Source organism: Falco cherrug, chromosome 2, assembly GCF_023634085.1.
Source record: "Falco cherrug isolate bFalChe1 chromosome 2, bFalChe1.pri, whole genome shotgun sequence".
NCBI classification, from domain to species: domain Eukaryota; kingdom Metazoa; phylum Chordata; class Aves; order Falconiformes; family Falconidae; genus Falco; species Falco cherrug.
In genome coordinates, this window is record NC_073698.1 from 114,489,791 (window position 1) to 114,517,176 (window position 27,386).

The following is a 27,386-nucleotide window of genomic DNA, read 5'->3' on the forward strand; positions in this document are numbered from 1 at the left end:
TCTGCCCGCGGGAGGGGGGGGGAGCGAGCGAGTCCGCCGAATCGGCGCATGCGCCGGCACCCGCTCGCCGGGGAGGGCGGGGGGAGGAGGGGGGGGAGGCGAGCGAGGGGAGTTTGCGCAGGCGCAGAGCGAGGCGGCGGCGCCGTGGGCCGGCGGCTGCGCAGTGGGCCGGCGGGGGGAGGGGGGCGCGCGGCGGGGGGAGGGGAGGAGGAGGGGAGGAGGGAGGGGGGCCGGCAGCGAGGGAGGGTTTATCGGGCGGCCGATTTTGGTTAAAATATTCAAAATGGCGGACGGAGGAGCAGCGAGTCAAGATGAGAGTTCGGCGGCGGCGGTGGCGGCAGCGGCAGGTAATCATTACTGCATTTTACATATTCATATTCATACTCGCACACGCGGCCCCCCCGCCGCCCGCCCGCCCCGCTTAGCATAATTTATTAGTACTCAGGATTATTATAATTAACGGCACAGGAGGGAGCGGGGGGGGGGGGGGGGGCGAGAAGGAAAGCAGCCTCCCCGTGCGGGGAGACACACACACACACACACACGCTCCCTCCCTCGCCCGCCCGCTCCCTCACACGGAGCCGCACTCGCACCCGCCCGCCCGCCGGGGCACCGGCGCCGGGGCAGGCAGCGGGGCGATTGGGGGGCGGCGGCGCGGGCGGCGGCGGCGCAACGGCGAGGCGGTGGGGTCGGGGTGGGGAGCCGGCGGGGGGGGGGCGGGGGGGCGAAGCTGGGAAGGTGGGGGAGGGGGGGCATCCCCGCACCCAAAAGCGGTCGGAGGTGGCTGGTCGCCACCCGGCCGGTCACCCCCCCCCGGCCCGCGCGCCCACAATAAAAGCCGCTTTACATATTCATGTGTGTGTGGGGGGGGCGGATTCTGGTGGAGCGGGGGGGTATGGCCCGGCGGGCTGGGGGAGGCGGGCGGCCCCCCCCTGAGTGGGGCAGGGTCCCCCGGCGGCGGCAGGACGGAGGGGGCCGGGGTGCCGGCCCCTCGGTGGGGCCGGGTGAGGGAGAAAGCCGCGGTTTCTCATCCCTCCTCTTATTGCTCCCCCGCCCTCCCCCGCATCCCCCCCGGCTAGGGTTATTTCCCCAGAGCCTGGGGCCTGCAGGCATGGGGTGGGTGGGTGCGGGTGGCCTCGGGGAGAGGGTGGGTGGAGAGCGCGGCTCGGTGTTTTATTTAAAGCCTCCCCCCCCTTGCCCCGTAGCGGGTAGTTTCAGTGGGGTGACTTGGGAGGTGCGCGGGCAGTTTCTCCGTGCCCCTCTCCGACGGGGGAGGCCGCGTGTTTGCACCCCCGAAGGCTGGATTTGCCCCGGCGCTCTTTGCCCTCCTGCCCCCGCAGCCCCGGGGGGAGCGGGGTGCTGCGGCCCCGGGGCTGGGCCCCTGGGTGCCGATCCCGGCCCCTTGCCCTGGGTGCCGGGCCAGGGGCGACGGTGGTGCCGGCAGCCCCGGTGGGCTGGCGCTGGGAGTGCGGGTCCCGTCCCTTTCCCTCGCTCTCCCTCTCTCTCCTTCTCCTTCTCATTTGAATAATGTCTAATTCGGGGAGGTTTATATTATTGAAATGGCCGCCTGGCTTTCCCCGCCTCTCATGTTTAGTAATTCAGACCTTTAATAACAGCCACTCAGAGCCCAACGCCGTGTTTATATTTTACATTCGCCCCATGTGCTTTTGTGGTTCAATATGATTCTTCTTTCTCGCTCTCTCGCTTTTTTTAAATTTTCTTGGCAACCCACAGGGCCCCGAGATCAAACCCAGGCTGTGTGAGGAGAGGAGGGGGGAGAGCTAGGCCCTGGCTCCTCTGGCAGGCGCCTAGGCCTCACTCTCTGCTGCTTGATTTATTTACTAATAACCAAAATGACCCCCCCATCTCCACTCCACCCCTGCCAGCAAAAACAAAACCCTCCTGGGGCTTGAGCAGCATCAGATCTGCTCGTAGATTCTCAAACACTCATGTCTTTTAAATAAGGAGCTTATTTTTAATTTATAGCAACTCAAGACTGTAAAGCTGTTCCTTTCATATCTGCTTTTCAGAGGCTTGGGCATTTTTGGTCCCTTTGTCCTTGATCCTTTTCCTTAAAGGAGAGTTGCTTCTAATTTACGTTTCCTGGCACTGAGAGAGCTATAGAAGACACACTCAAAATCTGAACAGTTTTCCTCCTCTCTCTGAACACAAACAAAATTGAATACATTGAAGATAATCTTATTCACTTTTTTTTTTTTTTGCTTAATGTGGATGCAGTTTAACAGTGCAGTGTGTCAGATGCTTTTGTCGCTGCTTGTATCTTTGACTATTCTGGGTTTGGTTGGTTTTGGTTGTTGCCCCCCCCCCCCCCCTTTTCATTTAGATGTGGCTTTCAAGACAAGATACTACTAGGCAGTACAGGGCCTAGAAAGGAAGATAAGTTTTCCATGCTTGTGTCATAAGAATGCTAAGTGAAAATTGAAATTAATCCTCTTAAATTGTCTGGAGTAATTCAGTTTTAAAATGGATATTAGTCTACTTAGAAAACAAATGGACTACTTTATTAGAAAGAGGCAGTAATTTAAAAAAGAAAAAAGAAGATATTTATGCAGGGATGTGTTTCAGGTAAAACTGCACAGGTTTTCATTACTGACCATTGTTTTTACCCCGTGGAGACGGGACTTAACAGCAGGGTACTTCAAAGCAGCACTGCCAGATTAGCATGCAAACATCTTTGAAACAGGACTAGCAAGAGACTTCACATACAGATGCAGGCAGCATATTTTGTACTTTGGTTCTAAATTTAATTTGTCACAAAATACTGTGCTGGAGCTAATGAAAAGCATTTGATTTAAAAAATAACGACTCAGATTATTTATCCTTTTTCTTCACCCTTGGTGACGACAGGCCTTGAATACTAGAAGAAAAAAATCTGTAGAAGCCGTAATGAGACTGTTCAGGTGACTGACTGTTTCGCAGACCAACAGCACAAGGCTGGCTGGACAAAAAGCAGTAATATGATTTCATGCCTTAAATAGCATATGTTTTTGCACTCGCTTCACAAGATGTGGTCAAGCTGATGATGTCATTGGCCAGAGGACAAGGTGCAGTTAATTTGATTTATTGACCTGGGGTGAGGTGTAGCACTGAAACCTTCTCATAGGGAAACCATTTATCTGAGGACAATTTCCTTTATAGCAGCAATTTAACCACTGCTGAGACTGTAGATATTTTATCCAGCATGATAAAAATGTGCATTGCATCTTGCAAACAAAATTTCTTTGTCCCTGATATTTTAGTAATTTTTATAAAATGGAATACTGGACAGTGGCCTTGTGCAGTCCTGTGGTGAGCTGGGGTTTATAGCTCTGAATATGTGTCAAATTTACATGCCGGGATACAGATGTATTTCTGTGTGCTTGTGTTGTAGCTTAAAACTTTACAGGAATGTGATGCAGACAGAAATGTGTCGTAACTGAAGCCCATAGACAACATGTTAGTGGAAAGCCCCTTTTCCCAAACCCTGGCATCATCTTCAGTTGTTGGAAGGTGTCGAGACGAGTGTGTAGGTATTACTCCTCAGTCCTGAGTAAGGACGTCCATGTTAGTTTAGTGCTGGTGGGTGTCAGATTTTATGCTGCTGTTTAGACCTTCTCAATCAGTGGTGGGTGGGAAAGTAAAAGAAACATATTTTTTTTTCTTCCCAGGTAGTAGCAGTGGTGAGAGTGAGGGTTGTGCTACCATTGCAGTACTTCCTAATTCTTACCAGGGGAATATCTTCTCCCATTTTGGCTGTCCTTTCAGCTTTTATTTTATTAGGGACAGGACGAAGAAGGCTTGTCCTCCCCATGAAATAGTTCCACTACCTGATTACCTCTGCTCAGTTATCAAGGTGGCTCTGCTTTTTTTTTCTTTTCTTTTTTTTCTTTTTCAAAACTGACCAAAACTGACCAGTCTGGTTGGAAACTGGTTCCAGCTGGTTGGAAAGCAGGCTAAGCTGTGCCAGTAGCCATGCTGCTGCATGTGGAGCAGAATTGGTAAGGTGTACGTCAGTATGATGATTTCACAACCAGAGGACCTAGAGTTTACTCTTCGCTTCCTAGAAGGAAAGGGGAAGAATCTGAGCTTCCCACCCTGTCACTTTAAGAGGAAAAAATCTCAGGTCTGCTGTCACTAACAATTTCTCAAAGATTACCCTGCAGTAATAATTCAAGCAATAAGTGTTAATACTGATGTCCTGATGCTGAATGTGGATAGCTTCTGAATGCTTGTCTTGGCAAGTAATGGTGATGATGTCTGTAGTTGCCTCACTTGATGGAATCAGTGAGGTAGCCTTCGATTCAGTCTGTACTGTTGAACTGAGGAAGCACTAACATACTCTGTGTTAGGAGTCTCTTAAGTAGTATGAAGAAGTGTTGTGCCTATTTCTGCTTGATCGTAGCAGTGTGTTGCCTGGAAAAATGAGATTTTGAACATTGTTGTCACTTAAATAGTCTTTGTCAAATTTTCAAGCAGTAAATTCCACTTTTAGAGTAGCACATTGTTGCCTTTTTCTTTTGTGTTCAGTGTGTGTGTGAGGATGCAGAGAATTTTGGGGTAAGATGTTTTGTCCATGATGTACGGAATGTTTTTTGTTATTTTGATCTGTCATCTAGCTTCTTCTGCTAGGTAATGATAATCTCCTCCATAGACGTGTTGATTTTCTCTCCTGATTCTATTTGCAGTAGTTGTTGTAGCATGCAATAAGTTTTCATTTGCTTTCCTCAAATTTTGGGTCCCGTGGAGTTCAAGACATCAGAACATTACAGCGTTTTTAATGTGCAAATCTAGTCAGGTAATTTCTTACCTTTTTTCCCTAGCGTTATTTTCTATTCCCCTCAAACTGTTGTTGCCCATAGGACAATAATCTTGATACTGCTATTTTATACAGCTGACAATTAGGCAGCCTCTGCTGCTTTTACTTACAACTTTATTATTTTTGTCTTGAAAGAATCAGTGACAGTCCAGGCAGATGACTGTCTTTTTTATGACGTATGTGTTTTCAGGCTCTGTGATAAAGCTGTTGTCAGAAGAAGGTGTTGAAGAAAATTAAGTATGACTTGAGTGTCCCAAATGTGATATGCTTGGTTTGGGTGCTTAAGCTAGTATGTGAATGAAAGACTGTCTCATTTTGCTGCATGGACTTACAATGCTGGCTGTTTACTACTGCAGAGACTTGCTTCTGTGTTAATGAATTTCCCCACCCCTTTTCCTAGTGTGCTGCGTTGTTGTGCAGGGCAAGTTAAGCCTGGGATTTGTTGGCCTGAGTGCAGGAGAGAAATTTAAGGAGAGGTACTGGTCTTGGTTAGTGTGTATTAAGCAAGTGATTGTATTTCACTTGAAACTGACAGTTGCTAATCTGAGAAAAAACCATATACATAGATGTGTTTTCTTTCTACAGTTATTTGCATTAAATTTCTTGAATTGTGTCAATAGGCTCTCATGTTGCTTTGTGCACACTTACTTTTCTCTGCAGAAAAAGAAATAATTACTTAAGATCTTCAGTATTATTCCTTTCCTAGTTTCCTTTTTCACAACTAGCTAGGAAATATCCACGTTTGTTAACATAACTATTATAAATTACGAGCTCTATAGCACATTATGAAGTCTTTGCTAAAGGAGCTTTTTGTAGACCGCTACTGGCTAATTGAATTCGTTTAGGGTAATAAACAGTATAGTGATGAAGTGTTGGTTTGGTATATGGAGGATTTACTGGGTTCCAATCCTGAGTGTGTCACCAGTTTTGCTTGCTCTGCTGTTCAGGGCTGAATCTGTGTAATGGGAATTAGAACACATTTGCACAGGGGTGTTGCTGGGGGAATAATTAGCTAATGTTTTATAGTATTTCTGAAGGTAAGAGTAATGTGATTCTTCTGCTGTTACATGTAAATCATCCAAGCTTGTGCCCAGGTTAAACTTTGCGTAGGATGTTTCAGTGCTGGTACGGTTTCATGTACTCTCATCAGCGATGAAGGCCTCCTGTTGTAAAGGCACAGATTACTGTCAGTTCTAACTACAGTGTGATGTAGATCTGCTGTAGGGTATGCAGTTCAATGACAGTTTAAATCAGCCCCGAGCCTGTCCTCATCTCCCTGTGTGTTCTGCCCCCTTCTCTGTACTGTGCAGATGCTTGCCTGATTCCTTTGCTGAGCTAGTTCAGGGAATTAAATTGGCAGAAAACAAGCCTTGCCAAAAATACTGAATAGCTTTTTTGTGGGTTTTAGCTCTCTGAACTGGTTTACAATGAGATTAGACGAATAGCGGTACCAATCAAGGAAGGGAGCAAGAAGCACACGTGTTGACCCAAGTAGTCTTGTAATTTCATTCTGTCTGATGGCTTTCCTGTTAGCATAAATGGGGAGTCATGCTCTCATCCTGCCGCTTACTTGGCACCCGTCCTAGCACTTCACTCATTTCCAGGATGATCTAGCTTAACTTGCTAACCTGGTGGAAAACTAGCCCCGCATCAATTTAGATCTTCGGTTTGTGAGTTGAAGTTGGCTCGGCAAAGGCAAGAGAGAGGGTAGAACCATGGTAGTGAAAGTGGAGGAAGGGGAAAGAAGGAAGAGAAATGAAGCTTCCTCTTTTCAAAAGGAGCAGCAAGCATTCTGGTTGGTTTAGTTGTATTGTATAGCTTTACTTTTAGATTGATGTGGACCAGTGTGAAATCACAGTTGATTGAGTTGAACTCAAGTTGATCTAAAATGGTACTGGCCCAAGGGAAGTAATGGGAATGTATAGCCATGGGCACTATCCTGGATTTCTGTTCAGCAGCAGGCTGTACGTAGATTACTGAAGGCAGTGATGAAACTGCACATAAGGAAAGGAGTAGCTTAGAAACCAATAAATGCTGAAAACTTGGTATAGTTTGTTCTGTGTAGGTATGATTGCATGAATGGTAGCTATGACAGAAACTCTTAAATAAAAATTGTGGATTAGACTTTTAAGTGGCTCCCATTATATTTTAATGCTGCTTACAGTGAGGCACCTGTCTTATAAGGACATATATGTAGAAGTACTTGGGAAATTACAGGCGCTGTTATTTTTGCTAGATTTTGGACTGATATCCCTGTGAAGCAGCCTTTAAAAAAAACCCAACAAAACCAGATGCAAACAACCACAAAATACCCCACCCCACCCCGAGTAATTGCTTCAGCTGTTTGATGTGATTACTCTGAGAAAGATTTATCTTTTCTATAGATTGTGATCCTGTGACAAGGAACCTTTTGCTCTTCATTCCTTTTTTTTTTTCCTTCTCAGAAATCAGATTTGGCTGTATAGATGTGAAGTAGTATAAGTAATACGTTTTGACGCTGTATGACAGAGCATGAAGTTTTGGAAAAGCAATATATGAACAGTTACTGAAATAGTAAATACAGTTGAAGGCTTAAATAAGTGTAGAAAAACCTGTTGAATCAGGCTGGAGATGTAGCTTGCTTCTTCCCCTCCCCCCCCCCCCCCCCCTTTTGTTTCGCCATCCTTTTTGCAGTGAGCTCCTTTGCTGTTTGTTCTTTTTGTCCTTTCGATGATTCAGTTTTATTTGAAAAATACCATGTGACTTAGTAATTTGTGCCTGGCCATACCAGTGTGAAGTTGTAGCTTTATGCTACTTGGATATAGCTGAGGGGGAGGAGTATACAGTGAATGCAGGTAGAAGTGACTCAGATGTTTGATGAATCACTCCATTACTATGTTATTAGTTAATACAGACTGTTGAATGAGAAATTAAATTCATGTTTCCTCCAGGAGTCCTATTGCAAAGATTCCTTTCTAATTATTTGTAATTTTTTCTTACCTGCTGGTCTTTGGTATGTTATCACTTTTATATGAATTTCCAAGCGTAAGTTTAAATAGATAACTGGAATTTGCTTATTTCTAAGGCTGCAGAGATACAGATGTGCAGGGAAATGCTACCTCCCGTCCTTATCAGCTCCTCCGGGAGTGTTTCCCACCCCATCCTCCAATGCACGTACACACACCTGTGTGCGCACATCTTTGGAAAAAGTACCAGAAAGCCTAGGTTGGGGACAGTGTCTTCTAGCTCTGATTGTCATAGTAGAAGACATTACTGCTTCTGACTGTTGGAGTTTCTCGTTCCCCTGCCTCTATTGGTGGGTCTGCCCATTCGGGTACTATGTAATCCATTTCAGTTAAAATTAGCTCTGTTAGTGAAGACTGATCTAAGCTGCCTAAAGTAGCCCAGATAATTCTGTTTGAAATCTGTGAGTGAGGGATCATCTGAGTTGCTTTGTCATCATACCTGAGGGTATAGTTCATGTTACATTTAATCCAATTTAAGGGTGGGCTGCTGCCAAAAAGAAGTGGGGACATAAGCAGGAAGAGTATTGGGCCGTCACTTGCTGGACTATTGTCTGTTTTGACAGAGCCTGTGTAAAACTGTCCCAGCTTCTGGCCGAAATGGGTTGGGATTGTGTGGAGAAACTGGAGGTAGGCGGGCAAAAGGAGCAGTAACTTTCCATTTGTAATGTTTGAATGACAGTGTCTGTTCTCAGTGTTAGAAAGACGTGGTCCTCCTCAGTTTTATTGAACTTTCCGGTGGTACTTTTCTGTTTGTATTGAATTTATGTTGATCTGAACTACACAATGTAAATTGTTATGAGTATTTCCAGTATCTCAAGTGAAGCATGTGATTTACAAGTCATTTCTCTTAAACGGTCTTTATCAGAAGATTATCTTGCTGTTCCATTTCAGGCAGAATATAGTTGTTTTAGATAGCTTGTGGCAACAAAGCTCGTGGAACTTGGGAACATAGGAGTATCTCTTAGAACAGTTGAGAGCTTACATTTCTGCGTATTTATTAGTCCAAGGCCTAGTAGCTTCTGACTTCAAATCATTCACACTGTCTCTCACACAGCAAGTTGTTTGAATCGCATCATTGCTAACCTTTATCCAACTATCATTTTACTGCCAGCGTAGCTTCTCTTTGGTTAGGATGGGTGTGCCAAAGTAGGGAAGAAGCCATCAGCTGCCAGGCTGCATGTCGAATTTGGCAACCACTGCCCTAGAAAAACGTGTTGAAGTAGCAGCAGTTATAGGGAAGACTTTTAGTGAAAGCTTTCAAATGAGGATGCATCGGGTGGAAAAGTGTAAACTGGAAAACTGATACATTTCCAAAGTTGATTTTACTCAGTTTTGCAAAAAAATAGATCTTCTGATGTTGCAGGCATTTTTCATATTTTAAACTAACCTTTGCTGTTTACCTTTTTTCTTTTTTCAGTGTGTGTAAGGTTGTACAAAGAAGGTCTAAATGGTCTGTTGCACGTTGTTCTTCACCTCTGGCTTAGGCAAGCGCTGAGCTGCAAATTCTTGGCATTTGGGAATGTAATCAGAGGAATTATCCCTATGCTTGCCCTGTTTTTACAGTCTTTCCTACGTGTCTGCTCTTGGAGGAGGGTCAGGTAAATGTTGGGTTGGAGCCAACATGGTGATTTTTAGTATTCCCTTTCAAACAAAGGGAAAACACCTTCCTGCTTATTTCTCAGTCCATCTTAAGCTTTGTACGCGGTTCTTCTCCTTTCCTGAAGTGATCAGGAGCATTGTAAAGGAGTTCAGGAAGGATGAAGTTCTTTGTCTGTTCTGCACATTTCCGGCTCTGGGAAACAACTGGGGAGGTTGCTCCAAGGGCTTTTGACTAATTTCTAGTTCCCTACCAGGGAACTGAAGAACTGGAAGCTCCTTTTGCTCTCTTACTTTGTAAAGATAAGGGGAGGATAGGAGTGTGGGTGTTAAAAATTCAGTCTCTGTTACTACTTCATGGAGAAGATCTACAACTAAGTGCATTCTCAATTCCTTCCGACTCACTGAGGGTCTTGAGCATATTTGAGAATTATCCTACAGATAGGGACTGCAGAAATCTGTATAAATTTTGAGCTAATGTTATTTCAAGACTATTCCTTTTGTCATTATAGTGGGAGAATGGCTTTGTAAAGAATATCTCCTCTCAGTTCTGAGAGATAAAAATGCTGTGTTTTATCGTGATATGATGTAATTTGGTTTGGAACCTAGTTGCAACATGGTTGTACCTTATATGGTTCAGTTCAGTGGTGCAGAAAGAACTTGTTCCAAATATACTAAGGACTGACTAAGGCCTAGAGCCCTAAAGCTTCCTAAGAATGCGCTTCAGCTATGCCTGTGTTGAGAAAAACTGCTTCAATAGTATCATTCTCAATGTACTTAAAATTCAAAATGGATCCAGGCATGTCTTGTAACACATTTTAATGATAGCTATAGTAAATGTAACTATTTATAAACTAAAAGCTAAATTTAAGGGATATAGCTTTGTAGTTAAGTGCTTATACACTTTAAGTTTTCTGTAGTTGTGGATGATGAGTTCTGCAACAGTGGAAAGGATTTGCTATAATGGAAGTTTGAATAAAGGCATAAAGAGCTAGAATAAACGTTAGGCATCTTAAATCCCCTAGCCTTTTGCAACTTGATTTGCTGGGGGAGAGAGGAGGGACAGGTAGTGTGTCTTTGTGTTGTGGTGTCTCTAGTCAGGTTTGCATGTGTTATGGGCATCTCTAATGTTCCTAAAAGAAAATTGTCAGTTGTTGCTTCTGTTATAATATTGATAAATGAATAATGCAAGAAAAAATACCATGTACAAAGGTGGGTCACCACTTATCCCCAATCTAGTGTTAATGTAAGTGAAAGTTAGACTTGACAGAAGAACTGTTGGGGAAAACCTAATTGAACAAACTCATTTTAAATGTATATAAAAAGCTCTCTAAAGTCTTGACGCAATCCGTAATTTTCTGTGTGCACTTGTAGAAGATGCATTAGTTGCTTAAGGGATTAGTTAATCTGTCAGTCTTTCAAAAAGCAAAATTAACTGCAGGCACAGTGGTACTTCTTTCATTACTTATTAAGTAGTGATTTCATATTGTGTGGGTTAGAGCGAGAAATGCTGTGTTTACTAATGAGGAAGGGAATGTCCTTGTCATTTGTTGTATATTTACATCTCGGGTAGGTCTGTGAATTGTTGTGATACAGACACTTGGACTAGATGACCTTTGAAGATCCCTTCCAACCCAAACCATTCTGTGAATTGCAGAGAAGCTGGTAACTCTGCGTTTCTGATGTAAGTTGCTTGAGGTTTATCACCCTGCTTCTTTCAGTTTTCTGAGTTTGTGGCAGTGTTATTAACTGGTGTACTGGGATATATGCTTGTATACACAAGTTGTTGTGACCAAAGGCAGCATCTGTTCCAAAGGTTTTAAGAACATGTGGAAGATGTTAATTTCTGCACTTTTCAGTGGCAAGGAGTAGATTGACACACTCAACAATTTCCTTATAACATGTTGTCAACTACAGTAGTTTCCCAAGGAAACTTCCTCTTGTGGAAGGTTAGTTAGACTGGGAATTTTCATGGTGTCATCGTTAAAGTAGTTGCCATCATTCCTGGTTGTGTGAAGTAATACTGGGAGAACACTGAAGACAGAAACATACAGAGTACAGCTGTCTTACTAATCATCTGTACCTGAAACTCCACATTTTATTGTTTGTGTTCTCTAACATTCATTTGTTTAGACAGTCTTTATAAAGAAAGTGGGGTCTGGAGAGGCAGGTTACTTCAGTGCTTCTGTCCTTTGGTTTTGATGTGACTGGTGTACTTGATAGCAATAGAGGAAGTGTCCAGCAAAGGCCTGAAACCAACATAGAAATGTGGTACCGTTGTTTAATTGGTAACTAGGACAGTTTTGATTTCTTAGAAGCTTAAAAAAAACTGTCAAAGCATCCTGTAACTCTTTAGACACATTGACTAGTTGCATATGGTCGTGTGGAAGTGTTCTTTGGTCCAGCAATAAGCTGTGGATTGCTCTTAAGAACCACTGAGGTAGCAAATAAATATACTTTATACTTCACAACATTTTAAAATATTTACTATGTTTTAAAATTTGTTGTGAAACAAATTTCTTTGGTGCTAATCAACTCTTAAGGGTGAACTGTGAAACACTGGTATTACTCACCTACAACTCTAACTATTCAGCAAGTTAATATGAAGAAGTTAATTTTCAGGTGCATTTTCCTTCATGTGCCTGTGTGATACTGGGTGATTTATTTCAACAAATATTTGAGATTGCAACATGAAATGTGGCATTTGTACGTTTAGTACTTAACTGTTAGTCTCAAACTGAATTGTGATCCGATAAATTGTCAACTGGTTAGCGTTTTTTTTGGAAAAGATTTGATTTCCGAAGCTTTTATATTTGTGAATGGTGAGGAGCTGGGAGTAGCAGATATTCCTCATGTGAAAGAGGACTGTTTAGCGGAAAAGGGATGTTTTATTTAGAAGAAAGCTAATCTCGGGCTGTTCTCAGAGCCCTGCGGATTTGAAGCATTGCATCTACTGAGTGCATAAAACCCACACGACTGCTGTCTGAAGTCCCTGCTGGGGCAGTCCTTAAACAAAAAAGAGTTATAGGTTCTGAATGTGGCGTGTGTTCTTGATCAGTTAGTTCTGCTGCTGTGTGACAGTTCCAGTTTGACTATCTGGCTTATTGAAATAAGAACTGGAAATGTTTTTCTTTGGAGTTTTTGCCCTCTGTTCCCTGTCTGAACAGAGGTTTGTTGTAAATGACTGCAGTCATATGCATAGGCGGGGAAAGTACAAAGAGAAGAATTACACTGTACTGGGAAAATTGAGGAACACTGTGGAAGAAAAACACCTTTTTTTTTTTTTTTTTCCCAATTAGACTCTTTTTATCACGTGTGCCTCTTTATGTGTGCTGGAGTGTTTAAAAAGTCTCACACCAGGTGAACAAAATAAGAGGTATTGAAAAGGCAATCTACTTACAGGACTATCTTATTTCCTGTGTTGTTGACTAGATTTGTGTTTGAATAAGAACATTTCTTTTGTGGCAGCACAGGTGCTCCTTGATTCTGCAGTGAAGGCAGTATTCTGTGCTCGATACTAGCTAGTTGCCATGGCAACAATTATGATGTCATGAATTCAGTACAGTGACTTCACTGCAGTGTATTTTATCTTTATTTTCAGTTTTCTTCAAATCTTACTGGCAAACAAAAAAACATTTATGCGTGATACTGTGCCTTGGTTATTACGTGATAATGATGACTAATATGATCCAGATCTCTCTCTCAAAGTAAATCTAGTCTCTGCTTACCTTTAAATTCACTCCCAAAGTCTGGAAAACTGAGACCTTGCTTTTTATTTATGTATCTGGATCTCTTTCAGCTATACTAGCCCCAAAAGTTTGCCGATACGAATGAAGAGGAAAATACTTTCTTTTTTTTCATCACTGCGATGTGATTCTTTTCAGCTGAGAGAAATGTATGTACTTTTAAAACTGAAGATGTGAGAGCAGCAGTGTCCTGTTATGTTTCTTCTCCCAGAATAATTTGTTCAATTGTGGCTTGCCTTTCTCAGTGCTGTTCTTTTCCAAAGAAGGTGAAATGTTTTCTTAGTCTCTTTTCAAGGGTTTGTTGACCCACAAATTGTACCAGGAAACTTCCTGCCCATCAGCCTTCGGAAATGGTCAGCTGTTTTCTGCTCTGTGAGCACTTCCATTTATTGCTGGGTTGTACGCCTCAATTTCACAGGTAGCAGAGCAGACTGTTCAGCGCGTACTCTTACTCCCTTGTCTTCTGATTGTCAAAGAGAAGTATTTAGCATTTTCCCTGTATTTTTAAAGTGATATGACTTCCAGATTTAGCCCCAGTAAAAATGCTAATAAAAACATTGAGTTTAACTAGCCTGCATTACTTTTGTTGACATAACTGTGTGTCTGTTTAGAGCTGGCTTATTGGCTTAACTCAAAGGTTGCCTGAGACTTCTGAGCCATCTGACTTTCAAGTTATCAGTGAATAGCATGAAGTGTGTTAAAGTGGTATGCCAGGTATTTTTTGTAAAGCTTTTTTTGGCCTCCGCAAATAAAAGACTCTTCACCTTTGGCTTACTTTGACAAAGACAGTTTCTATGTATAGATAGGGCCTAAGCATGTTGTTGTAAGTGTGCTGAAAGCCTTTCTAATAACAGGAAAAATGTAGGATGAGCTGATTTCTACCTGTGCAGCCTTCATTTACATTAAATTGTATTGAGCATATAGCCATTTAGGTGAGGTTAGAATTAAATGATCTCTTCACATCTTTCGTCCTCTGAAGAAAGATGGAGACTTGAAAAGCACCCACTAGCAAATGGGAGGGTGTCATGGGCAGCATGTAAGGAAGATGAAAAACGTAACGGAAAATCAAAGTTGCAGTTGTTTTTCTGCAGAAAGAAAAAAAATACCCCGTGTAGCCTGTCATTTATGATAAGCCTATCACAGAAGTTGAATCTTGGTGTGCTGCAGCTGGAGTTAAGAATATGTGATTGAGATGTTTTTGTTAACAAACTACTGACAGGGAGCAAACTGCAAAATATGTTGCAGGTACTGTTGTTCCACTTACATAAGTGCAGAGGTCCTGTGCTTGAAGATTTGCTGGTTTGTTGGTAACAGCTGTGCTTAGTAGCTTTTTTCTTTAATCGGCATAAATTTGCTAGTGATGAGGTAGCTAGCATTAAATTTTCTAAATGCTTTTTTCTAAACTGCAAACATTTTTATCTTGCTATAATGCCTGTGCAGGTGGAGGGTTTTATTAAGAGTACTGGTATGATGTGATTGCAAAGCTTTTGGTCTTTAGACTAGGTTTGTGATCCTCAGAGTAGTCTTTTCTAATTTATCTCTTGGAGGTTTGTTTTTTTTTTCCTATTTAATTCTAAACATTAAAGTTTTTCTAAGCATGTAGTTTTTCAAGATGCAATTGGACAAAGTGCTAGAGAACCTCGTCTAGGCTCCCTTTCCCACAAAAGGTTGGACCTGCTGATCTTTTGAGGCTCCTTCCAATCTGGGCTTGTCAAGGATTCTAGGATTGAGCTGTTGGAAGGAATGGCAGCTTTCTTAATGGCATACTGATGTAACTGTGGATGAAAAATTGCTAACTCAAAACTTGAACTTTTTAGTCATGTGGAGATTAGATCATGCAGTTCCCAGCAGCGTTTGGATGAATGAATGTTGCATTTAGAAAGAGTAGTATGACAGTTAATACCAGACTGAATATACATGGAATTTAAAGCTCTGGACTGCAGGTGTCTTGGCAATAAATGTAGATTCTTCTGCAGAAGTGAAAGGGGAGTGCAGAAGTTTTTTTGGAGTGCTTAAGAAAAGTGATCACCTCTACAAAACTTCAATGTGTCAAAACGAAAGGAACCATAAAATGGGAAAAGCAAAAATATTTTGCTGTGTAAATCCCTTGTTCTCTTTTACAAATGCATGGGCCTATGACCTATCTGCAGTATGTAGATCAGAAAGGAACCTGCTGTGCTGTCTTCAAACTTAAATGCTCAAGAGAATGGGATGATCACATGTGGAGGAGTGACAACAAGAAAACAGTACTGCCCCCCCCAACCATTTTCTTCTAGAATTACTAAATGAAATGACCTAAACTTTCAGTGTTTTCTTTCATTCCATTCCAAATTCTTCTATGAGAACCAGTTATGTTCTTGCCACTAGGACTTGGAAAATAAACAAGCTAATTGGAATTGCCTCAGTTAGTGCAGTTGCTTTTACTTAAGAATACAGTATTAAAATCAAGGTAGTACCTTAGTGCCTAGTTCACGTTACAGGCTTCTACATGTTTTGTCTATACAGAGAGAGCAGAACCTATGTTATAAGTCATGACCAATACTGGTAGTGGATGGAAGACTGGCAGTATTGGTGGAAATATGGCAAGGTAGTTATCTTGCATTTCAAGATACGGTTGGCAGATAGTGGCTTGTGTTCGTTCAAGGGCTAGGACTAACAGTGGTGCTTCAGTACTTTTTTGGTTGCAGCTTTGAAGATTTTTTTTTTTTTTTCTCCAGGTCAGCAGCTTCAACAGGATTTCAGTGACTAGAGTTAAAATGCTTGGATGGATCCTTTAGCAGTGCCTGCTTCACAGCCCAGAACCTAATTGGATTCAGAATCTGAGTGTATATGAGAGAGGAGTTAACAGAAGAAAGTGGTGGCTTGAAGGGCTGCTTGCTATTGTAGAAGGGTTAGGAGTCTGGAAATGCCAGGGAGGTGTTTTGGGGACAGTACCTGGTGAAAAGCTGAGCTTCTAAACTTGGTCCTGCTCAGGGGTCTATTCTGACCTATTAACCTATCAATGGGTTCATCTGTCGTCATTCTGAATATCAGGTGACCTAACCCACTTGTCCTTTGCTGCTTCCAGTCCGCTGCAGAAGGCTATGGACAGCATCACAGGTAGAGACACACCTTTTTAGGTGTGTCCTGTCCTCTAATAAAAATTCTCTCTTTAGAGGACAGAGTTTTATTGGCTTTATAAATTGCTATGTCTCTTGCAAAGACCTGTATAGAAAATTCTATATATCACTTTTCAAAGCAGTAAGGGATTGAAATTTAGTCAGGAGAATCTTCATCAGTACAGGGGGAATGGCCTTAATAAGCATGTGTTAAAATCATTATAGGGGAGCTTTGGAGAAAACATACCGCATTAATTGTGAACCATGTAAAAACCTCTGTGACACATCTGTAAATGGGTGTTTCCCCCCTGCACACCTAGGTCCACGACTGGGAGTGCTGTGGGATGCCAGGGTGACCGACTGGGAGTGCTGTGGGATGCCAAGGTGACATGGTTACCTTGGCCTCAGCAGGCTGCCGGGCTCCCTTTTTCTGCAGCTCCGATTCAGATTACCCCAGCAGCCCTTGTGCTTTGCTATGATCAAACGATACAGTCCTCATGGAAAAATGTGCTACTCAAAGCTCTGTGTGGCTCCTGTAGCCAACTTGATCTATACAATGGGAAATAGGAAAGCCTTCTTTATCTGATTAAACAGCCAACTTTGGCATGAAATCTCCTTTTTAATATCAACTTGCTGGAAGTGCTATGACAATAAAAATGCCATTCCCCCCCCCCCTTGTTGGGAAAGTAAAAAAATCGACACTTCCTCTATTCATGTGCATATACTGCCAGAGCGCTCTCTGACATTCTTTGAGTTTAATAATCAGATGTGATACCCTGACTGTACTTAAGGACATAACTTTTCAACTCACTATTAACTGCCAGCATCCATGCTGCATGAGGGTTTCTTCATGGTGACCTAAACTGTTGTTTCTTCTTGCTTGCTACATTGGTGTTAAATGAATTGATAATAAAATGAATCGTGTTTCAACAGCAATCGTTAAATTACAGACAGTGAAATCATCAGTTTGGGAAATTACTGTGCTTGCTTTAGTAGTGAAACATTACCTTGCACACGGAGATCTAGAAATACAGTATATTTTCTTTAAAAAATGGGAATTCTTTTTCAGCAGTTGCTTGATAAAGAACTTTCCTGTCCTTCTTTTGGCACTAAGTTGTGATATTACTGAAACAGATACATACTGTTAGTGGCTGGAGTACTGTGTTACCATGCATATTATTTTGTCCCAGAGCACTGTAGATGGTACTGTACTTAAGGCACAAACATAAAGAAACACTGTCCCAATATCCCACTTGAATAGAAAGGTGAAGGTTTGTGATGTCAGTTTCAGAATTTTCAAGGCTGTTATGGGAATGGTGTTAGGATAAGCACATTTTTGAGTCCTGAATTTCTCTTTAAAAGCGGATGTTAATTTTGAGAAATAACTTTTCCATTAACGCATACAAATTATATTTAAAAAGTAAAATAGATGGTTAACAAGAAAAGGTTTGATAAAGTTGTCTGTATAAATAAAAAAAACCCCAAAGCAGGTTAACTGGGTCTTCTTTCTTCAAAGAGCTCTAGGAATTTATTCCTAACTAATTTGAACCTGTGGTGACTTAACTCCTGAGGCTCCCTCTGCAGTCACTGTAGGTGATGACTCAGGTGGTCTTTTGTTTGTGACTTTTGTTCCAAATAGTAGGCATTAAGTATATTAAGATTACCGTGCGTAGTAAGCACATCTTAACTTTCAAAGATTTTGTGTTTTGGGGGCTTAGGAAAGGAGATGATGCTTTTATACCCTTTTATTTTTGATGCCTTGCTTAAAATTCTTCCCTTGCTTACCAAACACACATGTTTACTTCTGCTGCAGTGCTATGATGGAGGAAAGATTCTGGGGAGAGGAAGCACAAAGGCAGGGCAATAAGCCATCAGAAAGTGTTTGGAGGAAGATACAGCAGGAGAAAACAGGTTTGTAGGAAAAGAGTACTCTGCATACTCTTTATAAAATTATGCATCATGTGGGTGAACTTAACATCTGCGTCTCTGGTGTAGTAGAGTTACTTGCCTGCTTGTAATTGCAGAGTTTTGTTGGAGTAAATGCTTCTTCAGAGAAAAGTCACAAACTGTGAAGAAGAAATCTTAGGGTCAGTGGACTTACTCTTTTGTTATTCAGTTATCAATTAATATATGTAATCAAAAAAGAGGTAAGTGCAGGTTCAAGTAATGCAGCCTCAAGATTTTAGGCAGAGATTGATGTTTCATCTGGCTCCCCAAATTTGTGGTGTTTGCATATGCTTCTGCCTCTCAGTATTGAGTAGAAAAAACAATGATGTTTACAATAAACACTCTTTCATATGTAGACAGCAACAATTCGTTATAGAATGAGGATAATAAACATATAAAGTTGATATCTGGTCAGACTGAAGAGAAGTATCCTTGAAATGCTCTCTTTAAAGCAGTTGTCCACAGCCCTTATGGCAGAGATAACAGCATTTATTAAGTTTTGAGAGGATCACAAGGTTCCATATGTGATTTCTAGGGACGATTTCAGTTCTGAGAGCATGTAGAGCATTGTGCATGTGACAGACCTCTTTTGAGATAAAGGAACTCCCTTTACCATCATGCTTTACTAAATGCACATACGTTGTAATAGTTCTTTGATCCAGAATGAAATAAAAAATCTGGACACTATATAACTCAACTGGTTGAGCTCAGTTGGTGGGTTTGTATTTTAATTTGTTCAGTGTCTACAACAGGGAGAAGACATACAGATTTGTTAGGAAGAACATGGAATGTTACAGATATTTTCTGTTCCAGAACCTGTGCTTGAGAAGCTGTATTGGATTTATTTCCTTTTTAGGTTTAAAAAAGATACCCTGAACACTTGACTGTTTAAATACTAGTATGATGTGCTGCTGCAGAGGCGTTTTCCTTTCATATTGCTTTCATTCAATAAGATGCGCATTTTTTCTGTATAAATGAACTCATATTCAGTAGTGCAATTGATGAATTCTCCTCCTCTTTTCTTCCTGCTGTAACACTGGCAAGCAGTTCAGTTCATCCAGGTGTCAGTGCTTTTAGTTGTGTGATCAGAATTTTCTAATGAGGGGAGGAAACGGTAAGAACTGGTTTGAAATCACTTTTCAAGTTCCAAAAAGAAAAAAGAAAGCAAAGCCATCTTAAAATTAACAGCTGGAGTATTTTATTCTTTCTGGCCTTTCAGAAGGGAAAGAATAGAGATGGATTTTTTTTTTTTTGGCTTGTATGAGTGAAACCTTACACAGTTTTCCTCTCATTTTTCTCTTATGTTCACCCCTCATCTTTATCATAAAATATCATAAAAATGTCATTCCTCTTCTGATGACTTTCCTCTGAGGTTTGTTTGTAGTCTGTGATGCAAACTTAGTTTGGTCAACACAATTTCTGATTATTTTCAGGTGTGTCCCCCCATCTCACTTTATTTTTGATTAATTAATTTTAATGATCTTTCTAGAAAGATTATTTTTTTTTTCTTTTCCCCCTGAAGCCCAAGTAAAATGAAAACAAAAATTAAGCCATGCCAAGTGTTTGCAGGGTGCTTAGGATGGAGTAGTGCCTGCACAAGGGCATTCCAGCCCACCGGTGAATAAAAAGTTGGAGTGAGAGATGTATTGCTAGGCTTCAATTACTGTTTTCTTTTGCCAGTGGAGGGGGTGGGAGGTGGGATTGGTCACATTTAAATAATGATTTGAGTATTTTGTGGGCTCCTTTTTTTTCTGTGAAAATGTACCTACCAGGAGTGTCAGTAAAATTCCGCCCCCGTTTCTCGTTTCTGTCTCATGGGTTTGAGGAAAGTCCTTAACCATCCAGGCTTGCAGGTTGATAGATGAAAAATTTTGCATCTGAAGTGATTGGCTCCTGACTTTGTGTATTGGTCGTAAGAGCATCAGCTCTTCCACCTGTGATCTTGGAAGAGAGTGACTAGATCAGAATACTTGGATAAAATTCTTAGCCTGAAATACGTTGTTTTGTCTAAAAAGTACCGGGAGAGCTTGCCTCCAGCTACAGGATGCTTTGCATTCCATTTGGAGTGACTGGATTGTGTTGGCTTTAATGGGGTCCACTTGGGCAACACTGGGATATAGTGCTTCTGCTAGGCAACTCTGATTTTTATGTAGCGAGTCATTGGGTGGTTAAGGCAGATGATGGCCTTTGTGTATATAGTTTCTTTTCCTAAAAATAGTATTTTTGATGACTTTGAGCAGCAGTATTGATGTGTGTTATACTTATAACTGAGGAAAAAGTGTTTTGAAATGGGAATTGGGACAGGAAGCTGCATAATACCTGGTGTCGCTTCTAGACACACAAAAGCTCTCCAGACACAGGCTGGTCAGGTAAGGATAGATGGTACTGTTACAGAGACTTAAGCATGGGAAAAAACTGTGCTAGCCAGACTGCTTCCAGGGAGCAGAAACAAATGTTTGGCATACAAACTCTTATGACTGTTTGACTTGAAAAGGTAGTCCAAGTTTACAGTAATAAAAGCCTATTTTGTATTTATAGTGTTCTAGCAAGGAAGCTTTTTGCCCTTAGAATGTCTCTGTAGGAATAGAGAGTCTGTAAATGCATTACAAGTTGGGATTTTAAACTGGCAGCACAGTGCAAAGCCACATTTGAGTGCCAGAACTTAACATTTGCAGTAGAAACAGATTTCTGTATGCCTTTGCTGCAAAATAGGGCATGCTGGTATTTAAAACAGTAATTTCAAAATGCCCCTTCCCTGGGTTTTCAGATGATGGCAGTTAGATCACCTTTCAATTGAGTAGTAGTTGAAAGGTACTCTTTACCTTTCTGAAGTCTCGAATGTGAAACTAATACAGCAAGAATGCACTCTGCTTGTTAGAGGAGTTTTATCAGTATGACATGCTTTAATTCAAGGTAAAACTGAATGGACAAATATTGAGAAATGGCATTGCACTTCCTAACTTTCTTGCCGAGAACCCCGCTGTTCCGTCTCAAGGCTACCATAATCAATAATCCTCGTGTGCAAAGGAGAAGAAATGAGTACTCCTTCTGGACTCTTCTTCTGTTTGATGGAGTGTCAGCTGTTCTGTGGAAAGACTGCTTGCCCTTATCCAACAAATATCTTTAGTGTGCTGTTTAACAGCAACTGAGGGGAAATTATATCACAAGGTAAAGAATTGTCCTTCTATGAAGTAGCCATAGTTCCGGTTGCTTTGTTTCATTTCAGAATGGGGAATGCCATTATAAAACTTGGACAGCTTTGGCTTCCATCAGCACTATGAAACGAACACATCTAATCCAGCAACAATACTAAGTACGCAGTTGCTCTTCACCTGAAAGGAGGATGTGTTTTTAGCTGTAGTATCTCAAATAAATGATACTGCGACAGTAACAGAGTGTCTAGAAATGCTATTGTAATTAATTCGCAGTTTAAAACTTACTTTTGCATGTACATCTTGGGGAACAGCATGTTCGATCATCAGGATTCTGGTGAAACTTGAAGGTTTGTATGAATGAAAGAATAAAAGCTGGAACGGGGATGAATAGGGATGGTTAAAGATTCCTTTGTAGCACTGTACAGCAGCCCTACGCCATGAAAAGAGGCTGGATGTTAACTTTTCCAAACCAGAAGTTTGGTGTGCTTGTGGAAATTTGCTGAAAGCAGAAAAATTCAGTCTTTCAAAGGGGCATAATAAAGCCAAGGTCTTAGCATTGTCTTTCTGCTTTCCAAGTCGGATGCTTCCAGGTCTTTGAGCTTTGATCTTGGAGCCAGCAACAGAGAGGCACTGTCTATTGCAGGAGCATTGCAATTCTTGGCATCTAGCCACCATCACCAAATTTTAATTTTATTGTTGGTTGGGGATTCTTTTGTCTCAACTGCAATTCCTTGAGGGGGTAGTTTCCTAAATATTAGCAGATTTTTGCCCTTTTCAGTTGAACAAAATTCTGCCCTGAGGTGCTGCTGTTTCTTCCCTACATTAAGGCTGCATGCATTTAGGTTGCGCATATTCAGCTAAAGGTATTTCATAGACATAACTCTTCCTACATCAAGGAAAGGTTGCATGCGTTTACTTTGCACATATTCAGCTAAAGGTATTCATATACATAACGTGCTCGCTGTTTAAGGTTTTGGATATTGTGAGATAAGAAATAAGAAAACCAGTTCAGTGGGATAAATACCATGTTGTTAACTGAGAAGCAAAGAAATAAGATACAGAATATGTATTAAAAGAAGTGGTTTGCCCTGTTGTTTTGGCAACAAACTTGTGTTTTGACAGAGCAAGGGAAAATTTGAGATGCTAGGTTCCACAGCAAAGGAAAACATGAAACGAAATTAAAAAAAATTTGTTAAAATTAAGGGTTTATTACAAAGTCAAATAATAGTATGCTGCTTTTAAATATGTTAATGAGTAAATTCAGAGAACTGAGGTTAGGACTTCAGAGGTTTTTCACTGGTTTATACTGCCTCCAAATGGCATTTTAAGCATCCTAGCTTACATGTTCCTCAGTTTCTCAAGTTGTAAGGTTTTTATTTGCTTTCACTTCTTTCAAGTACAAACAAAAAGACAAAAAAAACCTGCAATCATTAGATAAAATATACTGAATAAATGTTCAGTCATAGATAATTTTTGTCTTTCTTCCCCTAATATTTCAGTTGAGTATTGCTTGAGTAAGTAATCCCTACTATTGTCCCCTGATAAAAGATGCTTCTGACAGGATATGGCTCAGTACACAAAGGTATGTCCTTTTACTTTTCCTGCCCAAGAAATAGCAAGTGTCTTAAATTTAATTTTTAATTCAGATTTTTTTCATCTGAATCCCCAGTCTGCTTTATATTATTCAATATTCGATTTGTAGTTTTCACAGTCTTATTCAAGCTACAATAACCCTTTGCAGGATTTGGCTTTTATTACACTGTTTGTTCATGCTTTGGTCTTCCCATTGTTGTCAGATATCTGCATTGTGCTATTCAGTTAGCTTTGGATAGTTCTCTTGGATATTTTGGAGCTCACTGACACTTAAAGTTCACAGATGTAGTAATTGAGCACTGATGACAGGAATCTTTTGTTTTGAATTATCAAAATTAAGAATAGAAGAGTATGGCTATCAAGAAAGCTTTGGCTCTGTTATGTCAGATTCCTGAAAAAGAAATGCCCTACGGATAGAAAAGCTATTGTAGCAGCATGCTTTTCTGACTGAATTAATAGTAAATGCTCTTAAAAGCATCCTTCGTTATTAACCCAAATCAGTTACTAATACATGGGGATAGCTAAGTGAAGAGTCAGTAACAGTGAATTGCGAAAGGTAAGCACTTGGCAGAAGTACTTGAGGAACACTTTTCCTAGGTGGCATTTGTAAACTGCCTGGTAGGAGTTGCTGCTTTTGTGAAGCAATCATCATGTATCTGCGATACCTTCATCAGCTGCTGCTAAAATAAAGGTGATGTTAAATGTCTGCTATTGCCATTTCAGTATAGTAAAACAAGGTTGAATAAATCGAGAGGAAATGAGTCAGTCTTTGTTTAAACACCCATTAGTGCATGGTGCAAAAAGCCTTGTCATGAGGGAAGTTGTTCCTTCTACTCTAATTTCCTTTATAAATCACCTGGCTTCTCTAAAATAAGCATGAAGGGTGTTGTTAGTTGCCATGGAAGTTGTGTCATGCCAAGACAAGAGGTAGACTCTTCTGGTAGAGTAATTTTAAAGGAGGTATCAGGGAGATAGTGTTCTTCTGGTGCAAAAAATAGAATGTGGTGTTATCAAGATGTGGTCAAACAATATATAGTTTTTATAGTGCCATTTAACTGAAGCTTTTGAATTACGCTGAAGCTGTAGGTCTCAAGGCTACCGTTTTCATAAGCTTTATTTGACTGTGTGAGATAAGGATGTGGTTCCTTGGTTTTCTGCCTTATCAGATTTGGGAAGTTTATGTAAACTCAGCAGAGTTTGAGGCTACTTGATAGCTTGTGCTCTACGTGGACTACACCGTACCTGATTTGGGGGACAGAAGCGCTATCTAATCCGATCTCTGTGTAAGCGGCAGTGTGTCCATCTCACTCAAACAATAGCTTCTCTTTTTCCAACAGCAGCAGCTGCTGAGAGAGGAGGATAGGGAGGCCAAAACCAGGAGGGCTTACCGTCACAGTGCTGGAGATGGGTGGCACTGTTGGCTTAGGGAGAGCTCACACAGCAGCTGCCCAGCGTTCTTGTGCTTCCTTAGCATCAGTAGCAAGTCTGTCTCTGGGTAAGAATATGCACGTAAGAGAAGCTGAGCTGCCTAGGCAGCATTTCCTTCTTTAAGAAACATTCTTACCTTATGGAAAAAGTTGCAAAGATGGGAATAGCTATTGGCCACTTGTTCAAACACAGTGGTTTTTACATTGACTTTGGAACTGACAAATCCTGCAAGAAGAAATAACTGACTTAATATCGCTGCAGAATCCCATGATCATTCAGGACTTGCTAATTAACAAAGCGCCCAGAAAATGGAAGCAGGTAGAGCAAGTGTAAGTGTGTTTTTGTTCCACTGCAAAGAAGGGCAGATTATATCCCTCAAATATGCCTCCATGGAAGAATCTGTTTTATAAAAATGTAGTGAGAGTGGGTGGAAAAGACATGCAGATATGACATCTATCAGGTAAACTCAGTTTGACACAGGCATGTATATAAATATTTAGGGGTACTGAAAGTAAACAGTGATAGAACTTGTCGTGTTACAGGGTTGTGTCCCAACCAAGTTGAGGGATTTGTACTTTGGGGTTTGATGAAGGTGTCACTTTTTTTTTCTTTTGATGGTGTGTTGTTTTGTGTAGTGTGGTTTTTTTTGTGTGTGGTTTTTTTTTTTTTTTACAATGGTTTTTATCTATATGATGGCTCTTAAATCCTGCAGAAATGTTACCTCTAGTGCAGTTTCATGTTACAGTTTATCTGATATTTGGCCCCTGCTGAAGGGGATCTCCTTGCCTTCGACTGTTAGTTTTCATACTGTCGCTCCCCAAGTGTTTTGTTTTGTAACTGAACAATTAAAATGTAACTGGTTTAATTTGCTGATTGAGTGGGAATATGTCCCTCTTTTCAGGGTTGGTTTTCTTCTTCTGTATCAACTAGGGGAAGCAGTGGGACCATTTGCTCTTGGGGAAATCTTGTCCCTTCACTTCATCCTTATGCAGCTAACTCACAGCCCAGCTTAATCTGTTTTGGGACGCAGTGGCACCAGTATGATGGCCAGCTCTGTGGTGCCTTTTTTTTTTTTTTTTTTTGTAGACTGACACAAGTGTGGGTCGCTGCTGAGCAGGCGGGGGATCTCATGTTTCCATGCCCATCCAGTATTCCTTTTATTTTTGCTGACACCCACCCACCACCAGGCTTCTGTTAGATTGATTCTTGCTGCCACTTGCTAGGCAAGCGCAGTGGTAAGGTCAAGTGTACAGACATCAGGAGAGGGTGGAAAGTCCAGAACTTTGTGTAATAACCCATATTTACTTCAGCTTAGCATGGTGCTGTTCCTGGTCTGCTTGAGGTTCTCTCTAAAGAAGCAATCTGGTATTAGTGAAGTAGCTTTGGAATGAAGAAATGTTTTGCCTGATTGCTTCCAGTTCTGGTTTGATTTTGTAATTTTGCTTTTTCTACAGACACCAGCAGGAAGGAAGCCTAGAGTTCATGCTCATTCATCTTTTTGGGGCTGTGGTTTGATTAGGAAAGAATATTAGAAAAGAGGATGAGAATGTGGAGGCAGGATGATTATTGCTATTTTTTACTACTTACAGTCTAGTGTAGGTTTGAAATCTGATGTATCTTAAAGTAAAATAAAAAAAATCAGAGCAATTACCTGTTTTTGGTAGCGTGGCAACATTTCTGCAGACATTCACTGAAATATTCCCAGTGGACATGCACAATTAAGGGAAGTAAGTAGTTTAAAATGAAATACATAATCTACATAGTGACTTCTAGAATAGAAAGCCTCTAAGTGGACAGTTGATTGCTGTGCGCATCACAGGAGAAGGAAGACTGTATGAAAGCTATTTATACAATATACATATTCCCCATCTGAAAGCTAAGTGAGCATATGCCTGGAAGCTGCACTAACAAAATAAACAAATGAGATTTCTTTTTAACTTTAAAATAATACAGCTGCTGCCTCCAGTCAGTGTCATGATGAATGACTTCTCTTTTGTGATCTGTATGCTGGATTAATGCAGTATATTTTATTTGGGTTGCTTTATAAGCTATTTCTCAATGACTGCTTCAAGTGTGGTATATGACTATACTCTGCTTGTTGCCCCAAATATTAAGTGATATCTGCACTCTAGAAGTCTTTTCTTCAGAAGCTGTGGGTGACACATTTTTCTCCAGCGTGCATGTGATAAAATGATTTAGGACCAGTCTACCGGATGAGTGGTTTGACTCTTACATCAGTCAATACCATCATGATAGGTATTGGTTGTCTAGTATTTGGTATTTTCTGTCCATATACTTGAAATTTTCTGCTCTGTAAAACTAGTTTTTCCATCTTACTTTTGGCTGAGAATTATCAGAAATTGGTTGTTGGAACTATTTGGCTTAAGCCAGAAGAAAGGTTTTATACAAACTGAATTTTTTTTCAGGAGAGAGTTAATTTTTAACTTTGCTTCTGAAGTAGTGGAGTGCCTTTGTTTCCAGTTTCCTGATTAACTTTCTAATCTGTTGATTGATTTTGACCAATTTGACAGGCAGGTAGGTGTATTTAGAATTTTTCCATGAAATTGAGCCAGAGGAGGAGAGGGATCCTAGGAATGTTCTGAGAAGAAGGTGACTGTAAGATGGACTCGTATATAGGCTTTGAAGAGTTAACCTAAATAAACTCAGCCTTAGAAATGTCCCAAACATAAGAAAAACTTTGGTTAAATATAATATATGAAAACTTAGCGGATGAGCCAGTTCACAGAATGGCATGTTTAAGATGGTCAGAACTCTGGGTTTTGGCAGAATAAAGGTAATTTTTGTTTGTGTGTGTTTTCTTAAATTGATGAGAATTCCTGGAAATGGCCAGAAGCCTCTGTAGTCATTAATATATTTGATTTGCCATCTGTAGGAGCTTAAATGCAGTCCAGCATCACCAGATACTTGTGACTGCAGTTCTCAGGTATGTGTGAGACTTTTGGGTGGCAAAGGTAAACTTCCTCTTGCAAATAAACAGGTGT

At 41.0% G+C, this 27,386-nt stretch overlaps 1 protein-coding gene across 11 annotated transcripts in view; it reads left to right on the top strand.

Annotated features, from left to right (window-relative positions):
* The first annotated feature begins 228 nt into the window (after positions 1-228).
* POU2F1 (POU class 2 homeobox 1) overlaps positions 229-27,386 on the top strand; it is a 122,948-nt gene continuing 95,790 nt past the window's right edge. For 9 of the 11 annotated variants that reach the window (XR_008731046.1, XR_008731044.1, XR_008731045.1 and 6 more), the window contains exon 1: positions 18,067-18,172. Coding sequence is in view for 6 of the 11 variants with exons in the window: in XM_055702943.1 (XP_055558918.1) it covers positions 18,079-18,172 (94 nt within the window). In the remaining 5 variants the exon portion in view is untranslated. Of the gene's footprint in view, positions 348-10,970; positions 11,102-18,066; positions 18,173-27,386 lie in introns of those variants that run through there. The other 2 variants (XM_055702944.1, XM_055702946.1) reach the window with 2 other exon arrangements.